This window comes from Thalassophryne amazonica, chromosome 13 (assembly GCF_902500255.1).
Source record: "Thalassophryne amazonica chromosome 13, fThaAma1.1, whole genome shotgun sequence".
In the NCBI taxonomy this organism is placed as follows: Eukaryota; Metazoa; Chordata; class Actinopteri; order Batrachoidiformes; family Batrachoididae; genus Thalassophryne; species Thalassophryne amazonica.
Genome location: NC_047115.1, coordinates 36,416,188 through 36,430,643, shown reverse-complemented (window position 1 = coordinate 36,430,643; position 14,456 = coordinate 36,416,188). Strand labels below are relative to the sequence as shown.

General features: G+C 42.3%; 1 protein-coding gene across 1 annotated transcript; it reads left to right on the top strand.

Moving 5' to 3' along the window:
* Window positions 1–7,771: 7,771 nt before the first annotated feature.
* Window positions 7,772–13,650, top strand: lrit1a (leucine-rich repeat, immunoglobulin-like and transmembrane domains 1a). Its single transcript, XM_034185664.1, has 4 exons — window positions 7,772–7,915; window positions 8,326–8,786; window positions 11,647–11,952; window positions 12,237–13,650. Exons 1-4 carry the CDS (start codon window positions 7,794–7,796, stop codon window positions 13,301–13,303), a joined length of 1,956 nt encoding a protein of 651 aa, XP_034041555.1. The 5' UTR covers window positions 7,772–7,793; the 3' UTR covers window positions 13,304–13,650.
* The last annotated feature ends 806 nt before the right edge of the window (window positions 13,651–14,456 follow it).

The following is a 14,456-nucleotide window of genomic DNA, read 5'->3' as shown; positions in this document are numbered from 1 at the left end:
CCCACAGGAGGGTGGGCCCACGTCGCTCTTTCGGGCTGAGCCCGGCCGGGCCCCATGGGCTAAGGCCTGACCACCAGGCACTCGCGCGCGAGCCCCAACCCCAGGCCTGGCTCCAGGGTGGTGTCCCGGCTCCGCCATACCGGGCAACGTCTCGGTCCTTGATTTTTTACTGGTCATGGAGGTTCTGAACTGCCCTTAGTCTGACCCGTCACATTGGACCTGTTTGCCTTGGGAGACCCTACAGGGAGCACAAAGCCCCCAACAACATAGCTCCTAGGATCATCCAGGTACGCAAACTCCCCCACCACGATAAGGTGGCAGCTAGAGGGGGAGTCTCTCCTACTCCTTTAAGGAAATATTTGTCTGTGTTCAGTTCTGTCTCAGAAGAAATATATTTCGGCCTACCAAAATACTTAGATTAGGTCTACAAAACATTGTACCATCTGCTGAATGTAAACGGTATTGCATTTCTACAAGCAACTGTGTTTGAATTACAGTGCATCCAGAAAGTATTCACAGTGCTTCACTTTTTCTTTGTTATGTTACAGTCTTGAGCCACATTGACACTTGCACAAATTTCATCCCCGCACTGGCACGCAATGTTGTGTGCCAATGAGTGAACTTGTCGTAAATTGTGTGTAAACTGTGAGACCTTGTGCACAATGAATTTATGCATGCAAGAAATTTTGAAAATTTCAAAATTTTCTTTGCTCACTGGCACACAGCGTTGCACAGTTTATGCACAGTTTACAACAGTCTACAGTTTACTCATTGGTACACAAGATTGTGTGCTAGTGCGGGGATCAAATTCATACAAATGTCAAGATGGCTTTATTCCAAAATGGAGTAAATAAGTTTTTTCCTTCAAAATTCTGCTTACAACACCCCATAATGACAACATAAAATTTTTTTTTTAATTTTTTGCTAATATATTAAAAATAAAAAAAACTAAGAAATCACATGTCCATAAGTATTCACACCCTTGGCTCAGTACTTTGTTGATGCACCTTTGGTAGCAATTGCAGCCTCAAATCTTCTTGATTATGATGCCACAAGCTTGGTGCACCTATCTTTGGGCAGTTTTGTCCATTCTTCTTTGCAGCACATCTCAAGCTCCCTCAGGTTGGATGGGGAGCATCGGTGCACAGCCATTTTCAGATCTCTCCAGAGGTGTAAAATCGGATTCAGGTCTGGGCTCTGGGTCGGCCACTCAAGGACATTCACAGAGTTGTCCTGAAGCCACTTCTTTGATATCTTGGCTGTCTGTTTAGGGTCACTGTCCTGCTGAAAAATGAACCATCGACCCAGTCTGAGGTCAAGAGCACTCTGGAGCAGGTTTTCATCCAGGATGTCTCTGTACATTGCTCCATTCATCTTTCCCTCAATCCTGACTAGTCTCCCAGTTCCTGCCACCACCATGCTTCACTGTATGGATGGTGCCTGGTTTCCTTCAAACATGACACCTGACATTCACATCAAAGAGTTAAATCTTTGTCTCATCATACCAGAGAATTTTGTCCCTCATGGTCTGAGAGTCCTTCAGGTGCCTTTTGGCAAACTCTAGGTGGGCTGCCATGTGCTTTTTACTCAGGAGTGGCTTCCCACTGGCCACTACCATACAGGCCTGATTGGTGGATTGCTGCAGAGATTGTCCTTCTGGAAGGTTCTCCTCTCTCCACAGAGGCATGCTTTGACAGAGTGACCATCAGGTTCTTGGCCACTTCCCTGACTAAGGCCCTTCTCCTCTGGCCACTCAGTTTAGTCGGGTGGCCAGCTCTAGGAAGAGTCCTGGTGGGTACAAACGTCTTACATTTATGATTAATGAAGGCCCCTGTGCTCATTGGGACCGTCATTTCAGCAGAAATGTTTCTGTACCCTTCCCCAGATTTGTGCCTCCAGACAATCCTGTCTTGGAGGTCTTCAGACAATTCCTGTGACTTCATGCTTGGTTTGTGCTCTGTCATGCACTGTCAACTGTGGGACCTTATATGTAGAAATCATGTGTAATCAACTGAATTTACCCCAGGTGGACTCCAACTGAGGTGTAGAAATATCTCAAGGATGATCAGTGGAAAGAGGATGCACATGAGCTCAATTTTAAGCTTAATGGCAAAGGATGTGAATTCTTTTTAAAAAGCATTTTAAATAAATTTGCAAAAGTCTCATAAAAACATTTTTCACATTTCACATTGTCATTATGGGGTATTGTGTGTAGAATTTTGAAAAAAAAAAAAGAATTTCATCCATTATGGAATAAGGCTGTAACATAAAAAATCTGTAGTAAGTGCAGCACTGTGAATACTTTCCAGGTGCACTGTATATTGTTTCTACGGAGACTCTAAAACAACAACAACAAAAACTATTCTTATACGAGGGCTGTCAATAAAGTATAGGTCCTTTTTATTTTTTTCAAAAACTATATGGATTTCATTCATATGTTTTTACGTCAGACATGCTTGAACCCTCGTGCGCATGCGTGAGTTTTTCCACGCCTGTCGGTGACGTCATTCGCCTGTGAGCACTCCTTGTGGGAGGAGTCTTCCAGCCCCTCGTCGGAATTCCTTTGTCTGAGAAGTTGCTGAGAGACTGGCGCTTTGTTTGATCAAAATTTTTTCTAAACCTGTGAGGCACATTGAAGTGGACACGGTTCGAAAAATTAATCTGGTTTTCAGTGAAAATTTTAACGGCTGATGAGAGATTTTGAGGTGATACTGTCGCTTTAAGGACTTCCCACGGTGCGAGACGTCGCGCAGCGCTCTCAGGCGCCATCGTCAGCCTGTTTCAAGCTGAAAACCTCCACATTTCAGGCTCTATTGATCCAGGACGTCGTGAGAGAACAGAGAAGTTTCAGAAGTCGGTTTCAGCATTTTATCCGGATATTCCACTGTTAAAGGAGATTTTTTTAATGAAAGACATGCGGACGGATTGCAGCGTCGGCTCGTAGCCGCCGCGACGCTCCGCCACTGGAAAAACACCTCTGTTGGAAGCCTTAAGGAAAAGTTGGAACATGTCCAGCTGTTAAACAATTTCTCATATACTCACTCCACTGAAAGCCATCAAAAGCCACCTGGATTTTACAAATGGTTATCAACACGGAGGTGTTTTTCCTGTGCCCCCGCACCGCGCCGGCTGCGTCCCGATGCGTGGACCCGTCCGTACGTCTTTCATTAAAAAAAATCTCCTTTAACAGTGGAATATCCGGATAAAATGCTGAAACCGACTTCTTCTGAAACTTCTCTGTTCTCTCACGACGTCCTGGATCAATAGAGCCTGAAATGTGGAGGTTTTCAGCTTGAAACAGGCTGACGACGGCGCCTGGGACCGCTGTGCGACGTCTCGCGCCGTGGGAAGTCCTTAAAGCGACAGTATCACCGAAAACCAGCCTAATTTTTCGAACCGTGTCCACTTCGATGTGTCTCACAGGTTTAGAAAAAATTTTGATCAAACAAAGCGCCAGTCTCTCAGCAACTTCTCAGACAAAGGAATTCCGACGAGGGGCTGGAAGACTCCTCCCACAAGGAGTGCTCACAGGCGAATGACGTCACCGACAGGCGTGGAAAAACTCACGCATGCGCACGAGGGTTCAAGCATGTCTGACGTAAAAACATATGAAAGAAATCCATATAGTTTTTGAAAAAAATAAAAAGGACCTATACTTTATTGACAGACCTCATATTGTAATTAAATATTGTGGTATTGTGAGTTTCAATATTTTTGCCTGTCTGAAACAATAAAAGGCATCAAAGGGCTGATGCATACTTGACATGCTGTGCACACTGAGGTATGGGGGTGGGGTGGGGGAATTGAGAAGTTTTGAGCCTGACCCAGAAAAAGTAAGGCATAGTTCTCCAAGATCAAAATTTCTCATGAATTGTGAAATTTTGACTCACGAAGTGCAATGTTGAATGTTGGTTTCTCAGAATACAAAAGATTGAGAACCACACCCTTCTTTTTCTGGGTCAGGCTGAAAACTTCTCAGTCGCCCCTCGAATAAGTTTATGTTATGAATTATGAAAATTATATGTCAGTAATTTGTATATTGAGGTTTGGGGGACCGCCAAAGTGAGGTGTTTTTGTGTGTGTGTGTGTGTGAGTAAGATTGTCAGAATACACACTGAGAGTGATGTTGCAAACAACCACACGGTTTGAGTAAAAGAGAGTAGCACTGATAAGTCATTGATTTGTGTTGATTCCATTTTCATTTGATTTCCACATGTCACCCTACCCCTGACATATCTCCAACTTCCCCATAAAATGTTCCCATGTACCTCAAAGCACGTACTTGAATTAAAAAGTTCCAATAGTCTCATCATGATGCAAGAACTTTCCCACTCTCCCGTAATACAGTAATTGGTAATATCCAATTCTTTCAGTGCAGATGCTTATTAGCATGCCCCATGTAGATCCATACAGTCATTGTCTCTTCATGGCATTTGAAGCTCACATATATCAGTTGAGTAGCAGGTACATATCCTCTTGTGTGGTCAGTCAACCAACAAGAAATCCTCTAAAGAGTAGACATATAAATGCTCCAGTTTGCAGTGGCGTGAACCACCAAACAACTCGGGTGTAAAGACAGTAGGAATCCTGCTATCTTGTCTGGATCTCATCTTCCCTTTTGTTTCTTCAGCCTCAGCTCTAGTACCCCACAAGGCAAGTTCTTGGACAGACAACATAACAGAAATTAAAAATCTGAATGACTTATCAACTGTATCATCAGTTTTAGCATCCAATTATCATTTTACATGCAGACGTGTGTGGACACCAGAGTCTCATGCTGTGCTAGTAGTCCTCAGCAATGGATCAGACTAAGTTCTCCTTCTCCATCTATGATGTGAGTAATAGAGGTAAAAGGCAAGCTAATGATACAGTACAGCTAAGCATCAGCTAATTATTGTCATGGGTCATGTTTAACTTAACTGGTTTATTTAATGGAGAAAAAGAATCACATTTGATTTCATTGACATGGGAAGGCTAGTAACATTTCAGTTTAGATTTTTGTTTGATCCGCAGATGAAGACCAAAAATTGGGAGAAAAAAGTCAAACACTACATGACTAAATTTCTGTCAAACCTAAAACTTTTGCAGATTAGTTAATGCTAAGTATTTACACATTTAGCCTAAGATGTACAAACATCAAGCTAAATATTTAGCTAAATGTTGAAACAAATATGTACCTTAATAAAACAGCTAAATGTTCCTCCCTGAAAGACAGACTAATAAAGTGTCTAATGTAAGGCATGTTTATTCAAACTTGCAATTCATGGATGTTTTGTTTTGGAGTAATATTATAGCCTGTAATAGTATATAATATATTATAGCCTGTAGTAATATTATAACCTGCGGGCTTTTGATTCAATCACAAGTTCAGTGGGACTTCTAAAATATTAATAATACAATAATAAATGGCTGCTTGGGTAAATTTTTGTCTTTTTTCTTTTTTTTTTTTTTTTTTTTTTTAGGTGGCGTGGGCGAGGCGCTCAGATGGAATGTCGCCCGGGGTGTAATTCAGTGTAGAACCGCCACTGCTCAGCTCTTTCTTCACCAAAACGGTCTGATACAGCAAGTGTTTGCCGTCCTGTTACTGGCCTTTGCTGCTGTTCCATGTTACTGATTTTGCCTGCTATTTTGGAAAAGGCCTGATTGGTGCTTGGTACAAGAACCATTTGTTCCTGAAGTTTTATCTACTGTTGGATGATCCTTTTCTGTCTCACTGTGAAAGACTGTTGCCTTTTGCACTGATCTTCCTGTGAATGATCTTGGACTGTGTCATGTTGAAAATTAAAGAACTCTGAGCTTTGTTCTCTCCACTGGGATCACACGCTTGTACTCACCATTACACGTACAGTAGTGTTCAGAATAATAGTAGTGCTATGTGACTAAAAAGATTAATCCAGGTTTTGAGTATATTTCTTATTGGTACCAGTAGATTCAGTAGATTCTCACAAATCCAACAAGACCAAGCATTCATGATATACACACTCTTAAGACTATGAAATTGGGCTATTAGTAAAAAAAAAAAAAAGTAGAAAAGGTGTTCACAATAGCATCTGCTGTTGATGCTACAAACTCAACACTATTATGTTCAAATTGCTTTTTTTTTAGCAATCCTGTGAATCACTAAACTAGTATTTAGTTGTATAACCACAGTTTTTCATGATTTCTTCACATCTGTGAGGCATTAATTTTGTTGGTTTGGAACCAAGATTTTGCTCGTTTACTAGTGTGCTTGGGGTCATTATCTTGTTGAAACACCCATTTCAAGGGCATGACCTCTTCAGCATAAGGCAACATGACCTCTTCAAGTATTTTGACATATCCAAAGTGATCCATGATACCTGGTATGCGATATATAGGCCCAACACCAAAGTAGGAGAAACATGCCCATATCATGATGCTTGCACCACCATGCTTCACCGTCTTCACTGTGAACTGTGGCTTGAATTCAGAGTTTGGGGGTCGTCTCACAAACTGTCTGCGGCCCTTGGACCCAAAAAGAACAATTTTATTCTCATCAGGCCACAAAATATTCCTCCATTTCTCTTTAGGCCAGTTGATGTGTTCTTTGGCAAATTGTAACCTCTTCTGCACATGTCTTTTATTTAACAGAGGGGCTTTGCAGGGGATTCTTGCAAATAAATTAGCTTCACACAGGCGTCTTCTAACTGTCACAGCACTTACAGGTAACTCCAGACTGTCTTTGATCATCCTGGAGCTGATCAATGGGTGAGCCTTTGCCATTCTGGTTATTCTTCTATCCGTTTTGATGGTTGTTTTCTGTTTTCTTCCACGCGTCTCTTTTTTTTTTTTTGTCTATTTTAAAGCATTGGAGATCATTGTAGATGAACAGCCTATCATTTTTTTGCATCTGCATATACGTTTTCCCCTCTCCAATCAACTTTTTAATCAAACTACACTGTTCTTCTGAAGAATGTCTTGAACGTCCCATTTTCCTCAGGCTTTCAAAGAGAAAAGCATGTTCAACAGGTGCTGGCTTCATCCTTAAATAGGGGACATCTGATTCACACCTGGTCTTGTTGGATTTGTGAGAATCTACTGAATCTACTGGTACCTTGTTTCCCATGTAACAATAAGAAATATACGCAACATAGCACTACTATTATTCTGAACACTACTGTATAAGTCAGCGAATAGAAGAGTCTTTCATCTGGATTTAAATGTCCCTGCAGAATCAGATTTTTTTTTTACATTAGCAGGAAGACTAGTCTGCAGAAAACTTGTATTATATTATATACACTACCAGTCAAAAGCTTGGACACACGTTCCCATTCAAGTATGTATAAATATATATGTGTGCATGTGTGTGTGAGTGACACAGAGACAAAGAGAGAGGGAGCGAGATCCACGGGCAACCATGTGAGAAACAAATGGTGGTGGAAAATAGTCACAGCATGGCTCAAATAAACAAACTACATTTGGGATGAGGGTGGGGATGGAGGGGATCCAAACCTCATAGTGGATTATGACTATTTGTGATGTATTTTTTATTGAAAATAAAAAGGAATGTTTCTACGCAGCCTATCAGATTCCAGGATGCAGTGCGCATCCAAAATGAAAAGAACGCTGGTCCTCTAATCCTTGTCTATCCTTTTTATCTCTGGACACACAGCAGTCTGATCACTATGGGGCAGCGAAGCAGAGGGACAAAGCCATGCAGATGATATTCTGGTAAATTCAAGGGTGGGGGGTGAAAAGATTCCATTTGTTTTACTTCAGTAGGCGCAAACGGTGCACATGTAGGCAATACAGCATATGCGTAAAAGTGCGCCAAAATGTTCCTCTTGGTGCTCCTGGGTTTCTGTGCGGCTGCAAGTGAACTTTTCACCCCAGTGAGCTCCTGCCCAACGCAGTGCAGCTGTTTTTACCACAACCTGAGTGATGGATCAAAGGCCAGGTAAGGAGGTCATATGAATCGCACACATCTCTCTCTTTTTGTTTAAAAAAAAAGATGTGTCTCACTGCGAGGACAAATGTTTGCATATATTGAAATGTGCAGAAAACAATTCAGAGAGTGCACCTTAGTCCATTTTTATTTAATGCAGGATTATCTCTCAAAGGCACTTTCAGACTGTCTGTCTCTGTGCATTTAATGCCCATTTTGATGGATTGTGGATTTTTGACAATCCTTAACTGCAGCGTGTGAGGTCCTGGTGACCTTAACACATTTGGTGCTTCCAATCTTCACAAGTTCATTTTACCTCATGAATTTGGTTAAAAGGCCATTTAATTTTAAAGTGAAACTCTGCCAAAAATGTGTCATTTGGAAATAAAATGCACTGAAAGTGTATTGTTTTTCTTCTTTAGGAGTGTGATTTGCAATAACCCAGAGATATCTCTGGTGCCTGTCGTGTTCCCAGCGGACACATCCAAGCTACGGATTGAGAAGACGGCCATTCAGCGCATACCTAGCCAAGCCTTCAGCTACATGCCTAGCCTGGAATTCCTGTGGATGTCCTTCAATGCACTGTCCACCATGAACCCAGACAGTTTTCGAGGACTGCTGAACCTGGAAGAGCTTCGTCTGGACGGGAATGCCCTCACTACCTTCCCCTGGGACTCTCTCTTGGACATGCCCAGCCTCAGACTTCTTGATCTGCACAACAACCAGCTGACCTCGCTGCCTGCGGAGGCCACCGTCTACATGAAGAACCTCACGTACCTGGATTTGTCCAGCAACAGCCTCGTGACACTGCCGGCGGAGGTGCTGTCTGCCTGGCTGGCTGTAAAACCAGCACAAGGGCCAGAGAGCTCCAAACTGATCCTCGGTAAGAAAGCCGTGCAACCTGACTTTGGAACCTGCAAACATTAGCAGCTGATGTTTTAAGCATTCATTGACACAGCAGCCTTCTCTTGCGAAATACGTAATGTGTAAAAGACGTGAACCACCAAATAACAGTGATTAAAATCTGAATTACGCCCATATATATGTTGACCTCAACAATTTTTCTTTTAGCTGACTGTCACAGTATATTAGATTTGAAAGCAAATGGTGAAAATGAGTGGGCAGGTTGTCACCTTTAACTAGAGAATTGTTCCAAATTAGGTAAAGTGGAGGAATTATGTAACTCACTTTAGGTGTACTCTCCTAATTTTAAGAGACTCACGGTAATTGGAGAATTGGCCTGCAAGTTCTGACACCCCCCTGGTTTGTGTCATTCTCATTTTCTCTCATTGACATGTCAGCTGAAGAAAGATTTAGAGCTGGAAGTTCAGATAAAGCAGTCATTAAGAAATGGACCATAGTGAGCATCATGGCAGAAAACAGATAAAAGAAACAAAATAAAATGAAGCCTACTGTTTCCTCAGAATTATATATACCCAACACAAATATAAATGCAATGCTTTTGTTTCCCTATTTGATACATTGACGTAAACGTCCGAAAATTTCTGGTGTGCACACAAAAGATCTTTCTCTTTAAATTTTCTTCACAAATTTGTTAAAATCCATGTTAGTGAGTTAACATAATCCATCCACCCGGCACACGTGGCATGTCCAGATGCTGATTAAAACAGCATTATTATTGCACAGATGTGCTTTTAGCCTGGTCACAATAAAATGCTGCTTGAAAATATGCAGTTTTATCACATGAAATAATAAAGCAGATGTCACAAGGTTTAAGGGAGTGTGTGACTGTGGGGATGTCCACCTGAGCTGTCGCCTATGAACTGAATGTTCTTTTCACCAGAGGCGGATAACCCTGGTTTCAGTGAGTAAAAGTCCTACCGTGTTGTTTCTGGCTGTGCACCTAAAACTAGTGAGTTCATTCATTAGTTCATCCACCTGCCTGAAGAGTTTAAGTAATTAGAATCAGCTGGTTTAGTAGGTGGATGGAAAAAATGTGTAGTGAAACCTTGACTCCCTGAAACTGGGGTTTTCCACCTGGTTTCACTAACATAAGATGTCTCTCTCTGAACAGATGTCTCTGAACAGGAGACAACTTTTCTCAGAACCGTATGAGATTTAAATTTGGTGTTTCAGTTAGAAAATAAATGAGAGAATAGCTTGATCAGCATGATCATCATTGCCATTCCCCTCTGTCAATACATGGTCATCATATTGATCATTAGAATTATTATTATCCATGTCACAAAACCATCATGATTATCACCATGAAGAAAACACAAGTCTTATGTAGGTCCTGAGGCTTGTTGGTGTTAATACTTAGCTCTAGACCAGGGGTGGCCAAGTTCGGTCCTCGAGAGCCACCTTCGTGACACTCTTAGTTGTCTCCCTGCTCCAACACACCTGAATCCAATGAAAGGCTCATTTAAAGTCTGCTAACGAGTCTTTCATTGGATTCAGATGTGTTGGAGCAGGGAGACAACTAAGAGTGTCAGGAAGGTGGCTCTCGAGGACCGAACTTGGCCACCCCTGCTCTAGACTCTAGAACGTGAAGTGGTTGAGAGTATGCTCCCCTTGGATGGGACTCCAGTCCATCTTACTTCTCCAGCCAAGACTGGTACCCATTTCCAGCTAGGTGGACTGAATCAGACTGTGGGTCTGATTTACTCAAGGCTTGCGTGTGTAAAAATGTGTGCAAACACCACTGAATTTGCAAATACACCTGCATGCTAAGTTATGAACAGTAACAGCAGTAACAGTGTGCAGCTAGGATTGCATCTGTCAAATGCGCAAAATAGAGCATATTGTCAATTTAGCGCATTGGCCTTCATGCACATGCAATTTGGGGTTTGTCCACCATAGAGCAGAAAATTGTTGGAGGAAACGTGCAAATAGGTGAGGTTTGTAGCATGCACAACATAATTGATCAAGTTCAAAAGGAAATTCAGTGGGTGCTGATAGTGTCTGTAGTTTCCGACTTTGAAAAAAATGGTGTTAACTGATTTTTCTGGGCAGACTGCTGTGCCAGAATGCTGCTGCAGCACAGAGAGTGCACAGAAAATAAAATAAATAAATAAAACATCATTCATTGCAAATGTCAGCTGTATTTACCATTATTTTGTGCTTGTTTCTGTGCTTGCAAAGGATGCATTATCCCCTCCACTGTCATTATCATCATCATCATCCTCATCATCACTGTCATTATCAAAGTCGTCATCATCATCTTCATTGTGATCATCATCACCATCATTCATTCCATCAGCATGATTGTCATCAGTGTTATTATTAAGTACCACCGTCATCATGATGTCATCAGTGTCACCTCAAAAGCCATGGCCACAATCTTCATCAAAGGCATCCTTATCTCCACCACTGCTGTCATCATCATCACAAAAACGTAATTAAGCCTATCAACCATCATTGTCATCATCATTGCTATCATCACCACCGTCACCATGCCTACCACAAACCTCATTGCTAAGATTGTCATCATCATCATCACTGCCACCACAAACCTCATTACCAAGATAGTCACATCCCCACCATGGTTGTCATCATTGCCGTCATCGCCATCGTCATCATCCCCACCACAAACCCCATTACCAAGATCGTCATCAGTATCATCATTATCCACCACCACCGTCATCATCATCATGATCCTCATCATCGTCATGTTTATGAATTAAATGTTAATCCTCTTACAGGATTAACATCCTAACATCCACACTGGCCATCTGGATGCTTTTTTCCTGCTGTAGCCTCATTTGTACCTTCACCATCAGGTCTCCATGACAACCCCTGGATGTGCGACTGCCGGATTTATGACCTGGTCCAGTTCCAAAAATCCCCAACACTTTCAGTGGCATTCATTGACACAAGACTGCGATGTTTGGCTCCAGAGAGTGTTTCTGGGGTGTTGTTCAGTGATGCCGAGCTACGTCGCTGCCAACTCCCACGCATCCACACAGCTGTGGCACGTGTCCGAAGTGCTGTCGGAAACAATGTGCTTCTTCGCTGTGGGACCATTGGAGTCCCCATCCCAGACCTGACATGGCGCAGAGCAGATGGACAGAGCCTTAATGGAACAAGTGAGTCAGCAGATCTTTTATAGTCAGGGTCCTCTGAGCTTTAGACTATATGCTTTTGTCCGTAGTATGTTGTTAATTAAACAGAGTGATCAGTGCAGACAGGAGGCTTGTAAGTCTAACTGACAGCTGTGAAGCTAACACTAAGTTATACAACACTTAGGATGATCAATGCAACATTGCATAATCACTTGTTTGACTTTTCTTTTTTGCATTTCTAGAATTTGGCATTTGACAGATGTTACAGTTGTGTAATAATGGCATGTTTCTCCATTCTGATCCCACAGTCCAGCTTGAAACCTTAAAAGATGGATTTACTTGGTCCATCCTCAGTGTTCCAGCTGTATCCTATCGTGATTCAGGGAAATACATCTGCAAGGCCACAAACTACGCTGGGAATGCTGAAGCTGTCATTTACCTAATTGTTTCAAACTCATCCAAAGCTGATGGGAATCAAACAAACATTGAGAAGAAGGCCAAAGGCAAGAAACCCAATCAGATGGGCAAAGCTGCTTATCAAGAGAAATTAGTGGCCCGATATGTTCTTCCAACTCTCAACCCAGTGCCTCCATCCACGCTGGTTCCTGGTCTTCAGACCGATGTTGCTCTTGATCCTGGAGTTGACAGTTACAATCCGGTTGCTAAAACTATCCCGGGGCCTACTACCTCCTACAGTCCAGATGCCCTGCTGGATCTAGAGAAGACAAACCTACGCAACCTAGCAGCCAACACCTCATCCCTACAGCAGGACCCAGATAGGGTGGTAAGGTCTGTAAAGGTGGTGGGGGACACGGACAATACAATTTCTCTGAATTGGAGAGCACCAAAAGCTAAAAACACAACAGCATTTAGTGTGCTGTATGCTGTGTTTGGAGAGAAAGACATGAGGAGGATAAATGTTGGAGCAGGGCAGACCCGTGTAACCATAGAAGGGCTGGTACCCAGGACCAAATACATAGCCTGTGTGTGTGTGAGGGGGTTGATCCCCAAAAAGGAGCAGTGTGTCATATTTTCTACTGATGAAGCTGCTAGTGCCACCGGCACCCAGAAGCTGATTAATGTTATTGTGATCACTGTTGCCTGTATCATTGCGGTCCCGCTCACAGTCATTGTGTGCTGTGGTTGGCTGAAGAGGCGCATCCAGAAGTACTGGGGGAAGAAATCCAAGGACATTCAAGATTCATACGTGACCTTTGAAACATTATCGCCTGGCACAAAGGCCAAAGGGCTTGAAGGTGAATATTTAAACAAAATGAACCCAGAAGAGTCCAACAGGCTGCTGTCAGCCCGCTCCAGCCTGGACTCTGAGGCCACGGCTAAAATAGAAGGACAGCCTAATGAGTACTTCTGCTGACATCATGCTCCAGCTCCGGCTCCTGCTTCACGCCAACTCCCTCGCAGCCACCCTCATCCCAAACTGAACACCTATTCACATCCCCGTGTCCATGCACATGTTCACTCTTACCCATACCGCCATCAGATCCCACACCCTCACTCTCATCAACATCCCAACATCACGCCTCCTCCCACCCGTTCTCATTCACCTCCGCGGTGGGAGTCGCCCCCACCTGTCCCTCCTCGCTGGATTGCACCGCCAACTCCACTACCACCACAGAGACCCAACTTCTATCAGAAAGCTTTTGCACACTGCACTATCATGGAAATATCGGTTTAAAATTAATTATTTGCATTTATTCCCAAACATTTTCTTCCAGATTGAGTGAAACTGAATATTTTGATCACTAACCTTGTAAGCGAGAACACATCAAACTTTTAATCTCATGTCACTGCATTGCCAGCCAACGAACCTCTGCAACCTGATGTGGTTCAAATGGAACTCTATGGTAGATGTTTCATTATTGTTTATATCCAAAATGTATGTGTGTGATTTGTAAATACTTTTGCATCATCACATCAAATACTTTTCTGCATGATATATATATATATATATATGTATGTGTGTGTGTGTGTGTGTGTGTGAACAAAAGTCTGTGCCTCTGTATATGTCTGTATGTCTGTCATATGTTCTCCGAGGAGATATACACATAGGCATGGTTCAACATTCCAACGAAAGGAGGAGAGCTGGAGCTGGAGAGAAGTACAGATTAGACTGAACTATGACATAATGTAAATAGCATAGGTGGAAAGTCAGTAAATGATGAAAGACACACTATTCCCAGACACACACTGAGAGATCTCTACCTATTTTGTGCTACCTATAGGCATTAATCCAGTCAGTGTCAACTAATCCAATGATATAATTTAATGCAGTTAAATAAAAATTTTGTATACATATTTAGTTCTTTGTACGGTGTCTTCTTATATTACTCCTCTCTTGTCATTATGTATAAATGCATTTTCTGCAAGAATTTCACAGGTGTAACAGAAATTATCCTAACACACCTGATTTTTTGATAGATCTGAAATAATTATTCATTTTGTAGAATTGTTCATTTTCAGCTTTGAGCTGACAATTAACCCCTACAATCCCAGTCCGTGTGTGGGCC

What these genes read in the sequence shown, in the direction of transcription:
- lrit1a (XM_034185664.1), top strand. Translation starts at nt 7,794, where the DNA reads ATGTTCCTCTTGGTGCTCCTGGGTTTCTGTGCGGCTGCAAGTGAACTT. An exon ending in GAGCTCCAAACTGATCCTCG is followed by an intron (nt 8,787 to 11,646) that starts GTAAGAAAGCCG and finishes CTTCACCATCAG; the next exon opens with GTCTCCATGACAACCCCTGG. An exon ending in ACAGAGCCTTAATGGAACAA is followed by an intron (nt 11,953 to 12,236) that starts GTGAGTCAGCAG and finishes CTGATCCCACAG; the next exon opens with TCCAGCTTGAAACCTTAAAA.